At 43.3% G+C, this 14444-nt stretch overlaps 1 protein-coding gene across 3 annotated transcripts in view; it reads right to left on the bottom strand.

Annotated features, from left to right (window-relative positions):
• Positions 1–4965, bottom strand: part of PXDNL (peroxidasin like) — a 291171-nt gene extending 286206 nt beyond the window's left edge. For all 3 annotated transcript variants that reach the window (XM_073331210.2, XM_073331214.2, XM_073331212.2), the window contains exon 1: positions 4791–4965. In XM_073331210.2, the coding sequence (XP_073187311.2) occupies positions 4791–4951 (161 nt within the window). In that variant the 5' untranslated portion in view covers positions 4952–4965. The remainder of the gene's footprint in view (positions 1–4790) is intronic.
• Positions 4966–14444: the final 9479 nt, after the last annotated feature.

Here is a 14444-nt window from a genome sequence, read left to right as displayed (position 1 = left end):
ACCCTGTGTAAAGATCTCTATGCATTCATCATTAAATCATCCTTTTCTTGATATGCATTTGACAACCTCACACGCCCCCCAAACCCCAACAAACCCAGAACATAGCCAGTATCACACCAAATAAATGTGCAGAACTTCATGAGAATACAATAGAGTATATTTAAAGAGGCATATGGTGCCATTTGTTTGGACATCGCACCTACTGTTATATGGTGCAGGAATTACTGGGCTCAAACCCCCATCCCCAAATCAATATACATAACACTTCTATTTCCCCCCTGGCGCCACCCATACACCTCCACCCTTTACAATGGTCATGCTGATTTTGAGGACAAGGGAAGGAAGTAATATTGGCCAAGGTCATTTCTGCTATATCTTGTATATCAAGTTACAAAGCACAGTACTTTAAAAGCAGAACTAAAAAAATCAGGAAAGGCAATACAGAGCCAGTCTGAGCTTCTAGGCACTTCTCCAACTTAACACTTTTCACAAGAATCCTGTAAAATTCTTATATGACCACCACGGAGGAAGGAAGCTTTCCAGTTCAAGTAACTAAAAAAGACCCAACTAGATAACATCTTTAGCCGTGTCAGGTGGAAAGCATACAGGCATGAAACACAGAGCATTTGAACACCAGACATATTAAGGGAAAATCTTTTTTCGTCCAATGGAACCAATATGTTAGCAGCTGGAATGAGAACTGGCAAACATGAAACATATAATCCTATTTTATTCTTGAGGAAGCAGAAGTTATTCTTCTGAGCTGGAAGAGTTTCTTTTTGGACTGATCGCTATTCTTTTTATGGTTCACTCACCCTCTTCAGGAGGTGCAAGAGCAAGCTGGCAATTGCCACACAAAGCAAACATTTTCAATTAATACATAAGATTGACTTAGTCCAAGCGAGTGACATGAACCTACTAATACAGTAAGGGAAACGTGAAGTAACAAAAAACTCATAAATAGTCTTAAAAAGCTTCGCCTGAGAGAGGTGCAGTGGTAAAGGTAGTTTGAACATAGACATTTAACATGGCTCTCTCAGGCGAAGCTTTTTAAGACTATTTATGAACTTTTTCTATGAACATTCACATTTTATATCCAAGACCATGAAACTTACCACAGAATTGCACAATGTATACATATGCCAAGAACTTTAGGACAAAGAGCCCTCAGTTTAACTCAGCCAAGTGATGTCAGATTTTTCATGAGCGATCAGTCTACATAAAAATCTGGCATTACCAGATCTTTTGTCTACAGCCTTTATATTTCCCAATGGCCTGATCCATTTAAAAAACTAGCAGTAAAGAAATTGTATTTACCACAGCTTTAGGCTTATGATGGAATTCATGTTTCCTAAGGGGGTTTAATGGCATTTCATGCATACATAACTTCACTGATATTGCAGATGCTGGCTCGTATCAAACAAGATTTTGAATAAGTGTTGGTATGCGTACGTATTAGCAATACTGGCCTGTGTTTCAATAGTAGTCGCTTGGTATGCTTTGACAGCATATGGTTATAGCTTAAAATAAATAAAGAAAAAGATCGCCAATTAAAGGTGCATACAACCTTTCCCAAGTGAGTTCCGTTGATATATTTTCCTCCCAATACTGGGGATCTCCCCATTCCCCTTTAACTAACTAAGCAATTATGTTATTTAGCAAAGCTCCTGTATCATTTTTCGTCTCTTTTCAGATGACCTGCCCATTCCTTCTGAGAACACTTCTCACTATCTAAATGTGGCATGTCAAGGGAGTTCGAGATATTGTTTATACTATGTTGTAATCCTTTGGTATCACTTAATTGGTTTAAATGGCTTTAAAATAAATCTGTCAATCCCAACAGCTTTAACTGAATTTCTAGGTCTATTTAGAGAATTGTCTCCACATCCCTCTATGTAGTTCTTCTTGTGCAAAACAATAATTATTCCTTTATAACAGGCCATGTAGAATAATCACAAGAGAGGACCAAATGCCCTCCTTTAAAAGCTACCTAAGAGCGAGGACGACTAACCATTGGTTGTTTAACCATTGGACCAAGTTACCAAAGGAAGTGGCGAATTTGCCATCTCTTGACATCTTCACGGGAAGACTGGATGCCTATCAGGAAGAAATGCTTTAGTCAAACAAAAGTTCTTGAGTTCAATACAGGAGTAACTGGATAAAGTGTTATGACCTGTGATATACGAGAGGTCAGACTAGACGAGCTAATGGTCCTTTATGGTCTTGAACTCTACCTAGTACAGATTGGGCCTTCTCTCCATCACCAGAGTTGTAAACCATCTCAGTGTAGAAGGGGAAGCTTTACAAAGTATTCTTCACAACACATTTCTTCAGCATCCTCTATCACATTTCTAATAAATTGTTCACTCTTATCTCATCCTCACTCAGTTGCACCTGCAGAGTGGCTCTGATCCTGCAAGCAGTTCCTTGTACCCATGCAGTGTCTCACTGTCTTCTGCACAGAAGTCATACCACAACAAGGAGGCCAAGGACACTGAAGATTGGGGCCTTAGACTATGATCTCTCTGGGGCAGGGACTGTCTTTTTTACTGTCCATTTATGCTAGATTGGTGCCTCGGGCAGTATAAATAATATAAAATATTATACTGCCCACTGACAATGCTGCTTCAGTAGATATTTAATCTCAAAGGATTACTGCAGAAGACAATTTCTAATCAGAGCTGGCATCAGTTAGGTGTGAGTAGGTGTCACAGTTGGGCATTGCTCTTTCCTGCTTTAGGAAAAGCAAATAAGTGAGCCGAGATGAATTTTCTATTGATCTAATCCGCAGTGAAGAGACTTTAAGAGAGCAAATCATAGTGTCACAGCTGTAAACCTGAATCTTTAGCAACTTCCAGTAACACACAGCATTCAAGGAGATTAATCCAGTTTTTACAAAAACAAAATCAAATCAAAGTTTGTTCATTCCCTGAAATTTTCAGCCTTAATCTTTTCAACCATTTATTACAACTGCCACTTGGCTCTTAATTTCTCCGTCTCTGACAAAGCTGTAGTCAGCTTTTCATTGTTGTTTTAACAGTTTCAATAGCAATGACGACTAAGGTCTTGATAGGCTAGCAGATGTTTTCTAAAGGGAAAATAATAGCATCTGAAAACAGATCCTCATGTTTCCTGCGCAAAAACTATCGTGGTAGCAGATCATGTTTATCCATGGCAATTGTAATCAGTTAAAATCATAAGCTAGTTCTGGTTTAAAACAGTTCACAGAGAGGTTTAGGCTTAAAAATGTAATCACTTGCAAACACACACTCTGAAATAACAGCCACCTTGATAATCTCATGCTGCTGTAACTATTAGTCTGTTACTTGATCATTTTCCACTCCAACAATACAAACATTTCCAAACATAAGGAGAGCAAAAATTGGATATGGGAACATTAACGAATGACAGTAAGGGCAATCAAGCTGAAAAACCATTACTGGGTGTGTTAATTTGGTTGGAAAGCAGTGACCTGCCAGTCCTATTTCATGACTAGACAAAAGGGTATCCTGGCCTTGACACAGGGAGGAACAAAGCCCAACCTTACAAGAGAACATCAGCAGCTGCTTTGCAGTCCTATCTCCAGAGAGATAACCAGGGAGCAAAAACAGTCCAGCAACGTGGCCCTAGCCAACAAAATAGTCAAAGCTCCATCTGTTCCAATGCATTTGGCCATTTCCTGTCATGTCAACACAACTTTAATTATTTTCTTTTATCTCTACCTTTACTCCTGACAGTGGAAAGAGCTCGTTGGAGCTGCTGCAGTTCTCGGCATCAATATTGTCACAAATGAAATTGTTTCCACACAAGTACACACACTTCTTTTTTCTCTCATCCTTCAAATAATTTACCTCCAATCTAAACTCCTCCAGCCATATAATCACCTCAAACCTCCAATCCTTCCCAGTGGTAAGCCTCTGCAATTAACAATCACCCTCACCCACCCAGGTCAGCCACTGAAATGCATCCATCGCCCACTACCTCAAGTACACGCCCAGCCTGATTTCTCCTATTCCCCCCTGGGATCTTTCATCCCAGCCCTATATTCCAGGGGTGCTTCTGGAATAAGTTATCCCCTGAGATCACTCAAACCCACCCCTCCCCAAACACCATCACTGAAGACTCCCCTTATGATGGGCCAGTCATTCTCACTTGGATACCTCACACATCTCCCCTTGGAATATATGAGTCCCCCACCACCACCAGGAGCTCCTCTGATCTGCTGCTCTAGAGATTCCCCCAGGGATATGCCAATGCCCAGTGCTTAATTTGTGCCAAGGGCTGAGCCCAGCACCCCTAGGCTTGGCGGTTCATAGCCCTGGCACCTCTGGGCTTGCCAGGTCAGTTATGAAAGTAAACAAATTGCTTGAGCCCCGGCACCTCTTTCACTACCAATTGAGTGCCACAGTGAGCACTCACTGCCCAAATGTACCCAGCCCTTTTCAGGAATACCCCCCTGAGGAATGCCAGCGCTCACCTTCCCCTTGGGGGATGCCACTGCGCCCAGGATCACTCAACCCCCACCTAGTCACTCTGCTACCAGACTCCTGTGGGATCGTTCAGGGACCCCGGGGCCAGCCACCCCCCCGCCCAGTATGTCTCTAAGGAATCCCCCTGGAATTGCTCCCCACTGCCCCTGCTCAAATTGCTCCAGCCCCTGGGTCACGCTCTTGTCTTGCAACAACCAAGCTGGGGCGGAGGGAGGTGAAGCGCCCGGCCTGAGAGGCACGAAGTGGACCAGAAGCTGGAAGCTCAGCGAGCGGGAGGGAGGGAGGCAGCGGGGTACTCACAGGACCGATGTCTGCTGAGGCACCCTGGGGACGTGATCCAGCATCAAGTGCATGCAGCGGATGGTGGTTTTAAAGCAAAGGCATCGACTGGGGCAGGGCAGGGACGCGCCGCACCGCCCGGCCAGGAACAGGACAGCTAAGGAGAGAAGTTTGGGCTCCATCTCGCCCCAGCCCCAGCCCCAGCCCCGGAGCGTCTGGCCGCTCCCGCCGCCGCCGCGCTCAGGAGCCCTTCCAAAGGCCGACGCGGGGCCAATCGGCAATGGCTGGGATCACATTACAGGCGGCAGCGCGCGCGCCTGGTACCACCAGGGGGCGCCACCCTGCTAAAGCCTATGCAGCCGGGCTTTTAAAACCTGGTTGCAGAGGGGGGGGAGGTGGGGGCCAGACTTCAGAGCCAGAGACGGACTGTGTTAATGAGTTTCAGCTGTGGGAAGAGAGATGCCTCACAGCTCAGCTAGTGGAGAAGTTGTTTGCCACAGCGTCAGCTGATCCTTTTAATGAATGAGTGCACTTCCCTGGAATTACTTCATCCAGGCAAGCCCCCTCCCACTGACATGCTAACCAACTGAACTGCCTGGGACTGAACGTTTCCTTTCAATCTGAGCTACCCCACGACAGCACCCGTGCTCGGCACAGGACTTTATGGACCAGGTAAAAAGGCAGGTCCCCCGGGGGTTGCAGCGTCAATCTCTGTTTTGCAAGCGTAGGTCCCAGTGTCTTTGCACGCAGACAGGAACACAGGCTCTTAGAGAGAGCCACTGCAATGGAAAATGCTTCTCTAGCCTTGAAAAGTAATGAAAACCAGACTTTTTTAGAGAAAAACAGATGAACAGGCCAGTATACATTTTGGCCATGTCAAGCTACTTTACTTAACGCAAAGGGAGTCTTGGTAAATGCATTCCACTTTCTAAACCCATGGAGATAACACTGATCCCATAAGCTGAGAGGAAAGAAAGCAGTTGTCCCTTTGCAGAGGATGCTGGGGAAGACAGACAATGCTTCCCAACAAATGTGTTGCCCCCAGTAGCCTCCCAACAAGTCACAGCTCTACCTATCTTTGTAGTGTGGGGAGAAGGTGACCACTGAGCAACATTTCCCTCCCTCTCTGGCTGGATAGTTCGTTCCTCCTCTCGTCTTTGGGAGAAAGTGGCTGTGCACTTTCCTAGTTCCTCCTTGGGGAAGGGAGCAAAATGTGACTGGCAGCTTCACTCCTAGGCCCTGGTCTGGCCACAGGATCAGCACCAGTGGGTCCCTTGCACCTGTACAGAACTCCGTAATAATACTTAGCCCTTATACACTGCTTTCATCAGCAGATTTCAAAAGAACTACACCCCTTTTACAGACAGGGAAACTGAGTCATGCAAAGGTGAAGTGTCTGGCCCAAAATCACCCAGCAGGCAAGAGGAAGAGCCAGAAAACAGAACCCACATTTTCTGAATCCTATACCAGTGCCACTGGGTCACATTGGGGCTCTCTACAGGCACAGGAAGCCACCTACTTGGATGCAGTTGCAGGAACAGGGGCTTGGCTCCAGATCCTCAAAGGTATTCAGGTGCCTAACTCCTATGGGAGCCAATGGAAGGTAGGCACTGAAATAGCTTTCCGGATCCGGGCTTTAGTTCACAAGATGGATAGATGTAGCTACCACTGTGATGCATGTATGCAAACGGCCCTAGGGTTCCACATGAGGGCAGCAGTCCACCCACACAGATTGCAATACAGGCTTGGGGCCAATGACACCTGTCCCCATGATCCCACTGCTCCAGTGCCCTTTGTAGACTGTGCAAGGTGAAACTCCATAGGCCTCCATTGTGCAATCAGACCCTTAGCCCCTGGTTCAAATGCAGGACTAAAGCTACAGACTATCAGCTCCTTTAAGGGCCTTTACATCCTCTTGGTTCTGTGCAGTCCCATTGCACAGTCAGCACTAAACCAATCAGAAGATAAAATGGTAAATTTATAACAACTCTGCCCATCTGCCCAACCCTACTGGTGTGGTTCCCATAACACAGAGGAAACTTGTTCTGTATCCAATCTCTCTCTTCTAAAGAAACGAACTGAGAAGCTAGCAAAAAGCTGTTCCTAACACATCTCAGCCAGGGTTCACACCAAGTCACAGTACCGAGGCAGCACTTGTTGCTCTGGTAGATGACCTTCTTCTGTCCATAATTAAGGGGTGTACATCCATGCTCATTTGGCTGGAAGCATGAATCATTTAATATGGTTAATCACCAAATGCATCAACCCTGCCTCCAAAGAGCTTCAGGTGTGAACTGAAATGACCGGAAATGCCTCATGTCCTTCCTTTCAGTGGGACATTTTAGATCATTCTTCCTCCATCCACAGAGCCCTTGTATAACAGGACAGGTGGTCCAGGGGCTGGGTCACTGGACTGCAAGGAATATTCCAGCTTCTGTTATTGACTTGCAGTGTCACCTTAGAAAAGACACTTAACATCTCTGCTTCATCATCCATAATCGGGGGTACTGATACTTACCCAGCTTTGTAAAGTGCTTTAAGATCAGTGGATGAAACAGGCTATAGAATGTATTTATTATTTATTATAATTATTTATTTATTCCCTGTGGAGCCCTGCCAGACTCAAACCTCTCCCCATCTGACTCTAAAAGGCCTCTCCAAGTACTTCATTGGGGTAGATGCACTGAAGTGTGATAAGGCAGAGCCATGCTCAAAAGTAATACTTGAAAATACTAAATGGCTGCTTAATCTAGTGAAGAAAAGGCATAACAAGAACCAAAGGCTGGAAATCAAAGCTGGACAGTTTCAAATTAGAAATAAGGCATCACTTTTTTTAACAGTGGGTGTGCTTAACCATTGGAACAAACTACCAAGGAAAGCGGTGGGTTCTCCACCTCTTGATGTCTTCAGATCAAGGCCGGATGCCCTTCTGGAGGTATACTTTAGCCAAACACATGTTACTGGGCTCAAATTTAATGGCCTGTGATACAAAGGGGGTCGAATAGATTATCTAAGGGTCCCTTCTGGCCTGTAAATCTTTGAAATGGCTACGGCTACCACAGTTTTGTGTAGCAATGTTGACATGGCCTCTGGGTTTTTTTTTTAACTACAAAAGGGTGCATTGAAGAGCGAACAGTGCTTCTGTTACATACACAGTTCTTGTTTTCTTGTTTTTTTGGCTTTCCAAAAAGACACCTCCCCTTAAGCTTTATCATTTGTTTTCTCTTTCTCTAAGAATTATTGTTGCTGGCAGAGTGACACACTTCATTTTTTCAAAATAAACTGTTGTTGATTCTCCAACTGCCCTATGCCATTATTTCAACATATTGTAAAAGCAACAAGTCTCATTAGGGCATCCATTCCTTGGTGATTGGCACGCTGCTCAGATCACTGGAAGCATGCAGCCAAATACAATGCAACTGAGGCATATCCCAATGAAATAGCAATACACCAACCTATTGTGCCTTGTTCATGCTCATTTAGAACGTGTGCATCAACCTTCATCTTGGCTTTATTAATGTGACTGCTATCATCACTAATGTAACAGGAGCTAGTTACATGCAGCTAAAGAATGAACATCATTGAACTGTAAATGCTGAAATTACAGCATTTCCACCATGACGTCCCTTCTCCCTCAGAATTCTCTTATATTTTTTCAATTATTTTTATGAGTAGTCTCTCAGAAATCTATTGCTATGGGTCTATCAGCAGACGGAAGGAAGGGACAGCATTAGGATTAATATTGTTTTCCTTGTCCTAATAACACTCCTTGTTCAGCTTTTGAAGAAAATGACTGTTTTTGTGATGCTTCACCATAATCACGATGGTCTCAAAACCTTGGATTCCTAAACAGAAGTCACAGAATTACAAACAATTCATACATATTCATTCACTTAGATTGCAAGCTCTTTGAGACAGATACTGTCATGTTGTTCTGTATTGTACAGCACCTAGCACAATGGAGTTCAGGAAAATGGCTCGGGGCTCCTAGGCACTACCACAGTAGATATAAATAAATAATAATAATACAGTAGTACCTCAGAGTTACAAACACCAGAGTTAGGAACTGACCAGTCAACCACACACCTCATTTGGAACCGGAAGTACTCAATCAGGCAGCTGCAGAGACAAAAAAAAAAAAAAAAAGAAATATAGTACAGTACTGTGTTAAACGGAAACTACTAAAATAAAGGGAAAGCAGCATTTTTCTTCTGCATAGTAAAGTTTCAAAGCTGTATTAAGTCAATGTTCAGTAGTTATAAACTTTTGAAAGAACAGCCATAACATTTTGTCCGGAGTTATGAACATTTCAGTTACGAACAACCTCCATTCCCAAAGAGTTCGTAACTCTGAGGTTCCACTGTACTGACCAAATAATCCGTTCAGAATGTGCATATATTAAATTTACCCAACTCTACTAACTTCTCCTTGGCTCAATCAAGGCAAAGCACTTCTGGAGGCAGTGGGAAGAGATAATGGAGGGGAAATAATGTTGCTTTGGAAAGAAATATTATTCGCCAGGGAGCTCTGTCCAAACTTATTTGTATCCACTTGGGGAACAAAGACCAGGCCAAAAAAAAACCCAAACAAACCTATAAAGGATGCCAGGTGAGTGTGGAAATTATCGAAGGGGGGGGAAAGCTCATTTTCCTCTGTTGCTGCCAAAGTGATGGTGTGAATGCTTCACAGTCAGAGCCCAGCCATGTGTCGGTTGTTTTGCTGCCTGAAAATTCATGTGGTATTACAACACGAAAGGGTATCACAGCCAATATCAGGAAAAAGCTTGTGAAAAAGATCATGCACTAAACATGGCTTTTATTTATTTAACAAGGGCCTTTGATAGTGTTAACAGAGGGGAGTTCTGGGAACATCAGGAAATATATAGATGCCCAGAGAAGCCAGACAGATCTGGAATTCATTATGATTATATCCTTTTGGTCAAATTAGGTCAGGTGTCAAGCAAAGATGTGTATTTCCAGCCTCTCCGTCCTTCTGGCCAGCCACCAGTCCCAGAGGGACCTGCCTAGGACTATGGAAATCTTCAGATCCTGAGGGCTCCCTCACCAAAGCAGCCTGGGGTGCAGAGGGTAGGTTAGGGATACTGTTCCAATTCACCTTTTCCCCTTCGGAGGTACCAGGACCAGCCGTTTCTTCTTCCCTCACCATTGGTGAAAAGCAATAGTATTTTTTTTCTTATTTTCTCATTTGCTATTGTCAGTTGATCCCACTTCATTGCACCCTCTCCTACCATTGGAAACTATTCAGCAACCTAACCTCACTCTCCATGCCCATCATGTGTCACTCCCTCCCCTGTCTTCTTTCTACCTTCCTCCTTTTCCATGTCCTTCTCGCTTTACCCGCTCTGCTCATACCCTTCCTCTCTCCCACATAACCTCCATGTCACACCTCAAACCAAACAACGAAACTCTAAGGTGATGTTTTTGTAATATAGCTTAAACAAAACAGATGCAAATCCTTTTTAGAAAAAGAGAGCATAAAGCTAACATGACATGTTCCTGCCCATCACACTGTTCACTTTATTTGTGTATTGAATCCTTTCCCCAGCCCCTTCTCCTGTTCTTTTGTCTTAAATTGTGAGCTCCCCAGAGATAGGACTATAGCCTGTAGGTGAAATCCTGGATTCATTGAAGTCAATGGCAAAACTCCCATTGACTTTAAAATGGGAGTTAGGCACCTAAATACTTCTGAAGTTCTGGGTCTAAGTGTCTTAGAAGCCTAAGTCCCATTTTCAAAAGTTACTTAGGCATTTAGGAGCCAAGGATTCACTAAAAATCAAGAGGACAGAGGTCCCTAAGTCACTTAGAGACTTTTGAACATTTTACCCCAATTGCTTTCTACTGCTAATCACCAAATCAGGAAGTTTGATGCCTTTCAACTGTATTGGCTTGATGATTCTGAGCGTAAATTGGTATGAGTTACTCCAGTGTTAAAATATTTGATCAGATAAAAGTGCTGTTCCTGTTCCTTAAAGAAATTCAGTGATGCAGTACTGGGCTGGGGACATTGTTCAAATGGCTTCTTAGAAAGTGCTCTCCAGTCAGCTTCATTTAAAAGTTCATATAACAACCTCTCCCTTTTAGCAGATGCTAACTTTGGAACTGATTTTTAGGAAATCCCAGTGTGTGTTTGAACTGAGGTTTGAACCACAGTGATGAAGGGAATGGCCCCAGATTTGTCAATAAGCAATTTGATAATAAACATTGCTGATTATGACTGTTAAATTAATGTGACTTTCCTTTGTTTGTCCATTTTTCCTTGATAAGTATGGAAACACTGATGAGTACTTTGAGTGGGATCTTGCATTGTTCTGTGTTGTATGTGTAGCCTGATCTATAGATTATGTTTTAATTATATTGATTACTTATGAATTCCTAGTTATCACTTTGAGGGTTTTAGAGGTTCTTGTCCTAATGAAATAAAAATTTTGTATCGTTGGGAACCCTGATGTGCACAGCTGCAAAACACCCACTACAGGAACTCTTCTATATTTACAAATAGTTCATTACTACATTTAGCACAGTCACAAACACCTCAAATCAGTAAGGTAGATAGAGAGACTACAGAATGTACGTCTGAACATCCATATACTCACACCATCCCTTACAGAACATCCTAAAATGTTAGTCATCATCTTCCTCATCACCATCACCTTCCCCCTCATCACCAGTGGCCATCATTCAGGCACCTCCCCAGGGCTACATCTCACTCTCCTAATGACCATAGGCTGGGATGCCACTTTTATAATATGTTACTTTGACACCACTATGTCTGATGCATATTCAGTAGGGGTTTCTTGCCTTGTCCTTATTTTTATTTCCTCCCTTTCTCCTATAGATTAGTATATTATTGATCCCAACTTATTATCATATTCTTCAATTCGTTGCCATGGCCCTCTTGTGGTTGGATTCATGTCCTGTGGTCAGATATGTCTCTTAACCATCTATTTTCAGCTCCCCAATACTTGCGGTTTTCCATTAGGATGGTTATCAGTGCCAAAGTTCATAGGTCTCAAGCCTTATGCTGAAACTAATGTCTTTACAGGATACAGGCCTGTAGGTTCCTTGCGTGACTGAGGAATATAATAAAGGCAAGCTAACTCTATGGGCTACATGCACAATCATATTATGCATAAAACAGGGCAGCAAATTTAAGATTACACAGGCAACCTAAACTCTGAGTTTCCTGCCTTTTGTGCCATTATAACCTCACCCTTAATGGTATATTAACATATTTTTTTAATTCAGTAATAGAAAATCCAACAGTTGCTCTATTTTGTTTGCCTGAGAACTATTTGTAGCATACTTTTGTCTTGTGTTCTGCCAAGTAAAATACTTGAGGATTTAGTACTAACTCATTTCATAAATTTTTAAGAACAATGTATTGGATAGACATTTGAAGTTCAGCTTCACTGGAACATTTTTCATGCAGAGATCTAATTGTTTCCAGGAGTATTTTACCAGTGAAATGTTTAGATATACTCACACCTACAATGCTAAAAACTTTCTTTCAAGTCCCACAGATAATCTATAGTTCTTTAGCCACGTTCTAGAATAGATTTGGGCACCAATTCACTGTTCTTTAAGTGTTAAATATGATCACCATGTTTTTCATAAGCCACCCGTAATAGGTCCTCAGTCCAAAAAGTTATTTGGGGCCGAAGCAAGTAAGAAAGGATTTGGCTCCTATTTCCAGTTATAGATCCAACTCTGTTAAATATACATCAAATCATGTCACAAAGTAGATTTTAATAGCTACATTTAAACTAAGTGAGCGGCTTCACCACCATTTTTCAGTGACTATATCAATCAAGAAGAATGCCACAAACACCTCAGCCTCCTGTAGGAGATAGAGTGAATCCTAAGACCCTCAGGTGTTGTCAACCTGGCTATGTCGCAATCGCACTGCCTAATCCACTTAGGTCATCCATGAACGGAAATAGCATTCCCTTTACATTGATCCCCAAAGCCTTAAAAAAGTCTAACATCCTCCATGAGGAAATGCTTTTGACATCTAGAATGTGGATCCTGACTTCTCCTGGGTGAGACTAAGAAGAACATGGGAGATAAATGGTCTGGTCCATTCAGACATTACTTTTAGCAAATATTTGGGATGAGGACATTGCAATTCACTCACTCTCCTTACAGATGTGATTACGAATGCTACATTTAGCAACAAGTGGAATAAAAGACCCTCCCCCAAAGGCTCACGGTTATTCAGAAAGCCACAATCCTAGAGGAGAACTTCCTCCCCAAAAAGTCAATCTGGTTAATGCCCTTGGTTGATGGGAAATTCCAGCCGGCTTCAATGGGAGATTTTCAAAGGCATTGACTTTCAGTTAGCTGGGCACCTCATCTACCCTTGCTGCCTTTGAAAAATCTCCCCCTTGGAATTTTTTATCCTTTCATTGGGTGCTGACCCCATCAATATGATTCCACTGAGAGTTACCAAAAGAAACTACAGCATTTGCTCAAGAAACTCCCTGAAAAAGCACAAGATCAAATCCGCACAGACACACCCCTGGAACCCCGACCTGGGATATTCTATCTACTACCCAAGATCCATAAACCTGGAAATCCTGGGTGCCCCATCATCTCAGGCATTGGCACCCTGACAGCAGGATTGTCTGGCTATGTAGACTCCCTCCTCAGGCCCTACGTTAACAGCACTCCCAGCTACCTTCGAGACACCACTGACTTCCTGAGGAAACTTCAATCCATCGGTGATCTTCCTGATAACACCATCCTGGCCACTGTGGATGTAGAAGCCCTCTACACCAACATTCCACACAAAGATGGACTACAAGCCCTCAGGAACACTATCCCCGATAATGTCACGGCTAACCTGGTGGCTGAACTGTGTGACTTTGTCCTTACCCATAACTATTTTACATTTGGGGACAATGTATACCTTCAAATCAGCGGCACTGCTATGGGTACCCGCATGGCCCCACAGCATGCTAACATTTTTATGGCTGATTTAGAACATCGTGGCTCCCAGTGGCTGCGGTTTGCTGCTCCAGGCCAATGGGAGCTGCTGGAAGCTACGTCCAATACGTCCCTCAGCCTGCGCTGCTTCCAGCAGCTCCCATTGGCCTGGAGCAGCAAACCGCAGCCACTGGGAGCCACAATCGGCCGAACCTCCAGACGCAGCAGGTAAACAAACCGGCCCGGCCCCCTAGGGGCTTTCCCTGCACAAGCGATGGAACAAGTTTGGGAACCACTGCTTTACATTACAGCCAAAGGGAAAGGGAACAAGGTATGTTTTTGCTTACTTAATACCTGATAGTGTCTGGTAATAGTGCTTTTGCAATGTAGTTTTCAACATTCACATGAGCTGGCTTCATTAATTCTACTGTCTTTTCTGTGCAGTTGTGTGTCAGCAGTTTTAGCTTTGATCTTTCCTGTGTGGCAATACTGCCCTCTTTCGGTATAATGTGTTATTCTTTAAACAAGTGAAATTGTTTTTCATGTGCTACAGTAGAATGAGCACATCTGTAAGGTTAGAAAGTGTGATTTGGAGATGAACTACAAACCCAGCCTGGATATAAAAGAAGGAAGATGAAGCACTTTGCTACTACAAAGATCATTGTCAGACCTGGTTTTGTTCACTCTGATAACCGGGAAGAAGGCACTGGCAGTAAGCTGCTGGAATCTG

The sequence above is a fragment of the Lepidochelys kempii genome, chromosome 2, assembly GCF_965140285.1.
Source record: "Lepidochelys kempii isolate rLepKem1 chromosome 2, rLepKem1.hap1, whole genome shotgun sequence".
Taxonomy (NCBI): domain Eukaryota; kingdom Metazoa; phylum Chordata; order Testudines; family Cheloniidae; genus Lepidochelys; species Lepidochelys kempii.
This window is presented reverse-complemented; position numbering and strand designations above follow the sequence as displayed.